This window comes from Sphaeroforma arctica (assembly GCF_001186125.1).
Source record: "Sphaeroforma arctica JP610 unplaced genomic scaffold supercont1.341, whole genome shotgun sequence".
NCBI classification, from domain to species: Eukaryota; class Ichthyosporea; order Ichthyophonida; genus Sphaeroforma; species Sphaeroforma arctica.
Window position 1 is genome coordinate 4,083 of NW_014040217.1, and position 545 is coordinate 4,627.

A 545-nucleotide genomic window follows, 5' to 3' on the forward strand; every position below is an offset into this window, starting at 1 on the left:
TATATATCTGTCTGCCTGTGTGTGTATATATATGTGTGTGTGTTTCGTGTGTGTATGTGTTTATGTGTTTGTTTTTGGGTATGTGTGTGGGTGTTTGTGGGTGCGCGTGTATTGTGTGTGTGTGGGTACGTGTGTCTGTGTAGATATATGCATTTAGTTGATGATATATCTCTCCATATTGCTGTGTAACGCACTGAATATGCTCGTTCGATTGAGTTCTATCATTTTGTATAGAATTACCCACACTGTTTATCAGGCTGGTGATTATAAAATTCTGAGATGCACACGACTATAGCACTGCAATTCATACACCATGACATTATAACAGACAGCAGACAAAACTAGTGTGATACCTTTCTTACTCCCGTCATTCTGATCCATGTTGATGGTGGTGAATAGCGCAATACTTTGATAGACACCCTGTTCTGTTTCGGTGTCGAGGCTGGTATTGTCTTATGCCTAGCCACATTAAGACGTAAGCCCCTTGTCGCCTGAAATTAGGTGCACTGTTCCTCGACAACTAAATGATTGCGTTGAGCTGAAAA

The 545-nt window shown here is 40.9% G+C and overlaps 1 protein-coding gene across 1 annotated transcript in view; it reads right to left on the reverse strand.

Moving 5' to 3' along the window:
• Positions 1–462, reverse strand: part of SARC_05384 (hypothetical protein) — a gene marked incomplete at its 3' end in the record, with an annotated part of 4,504 nt that extends 4,042 nt beyond the window's left edge. The window contains exon 1 of the mRNA XM_014300747.1: positions 354–462. Coding sequence (XP_014156222.1) covers positions 354–381 — 28 coding nt within the window. The remainder of the gene's footprint in view (positions 1–353) is intronic.
• Between the last annotated feature and the right edge of the window lie 83 nt (positions 463–545).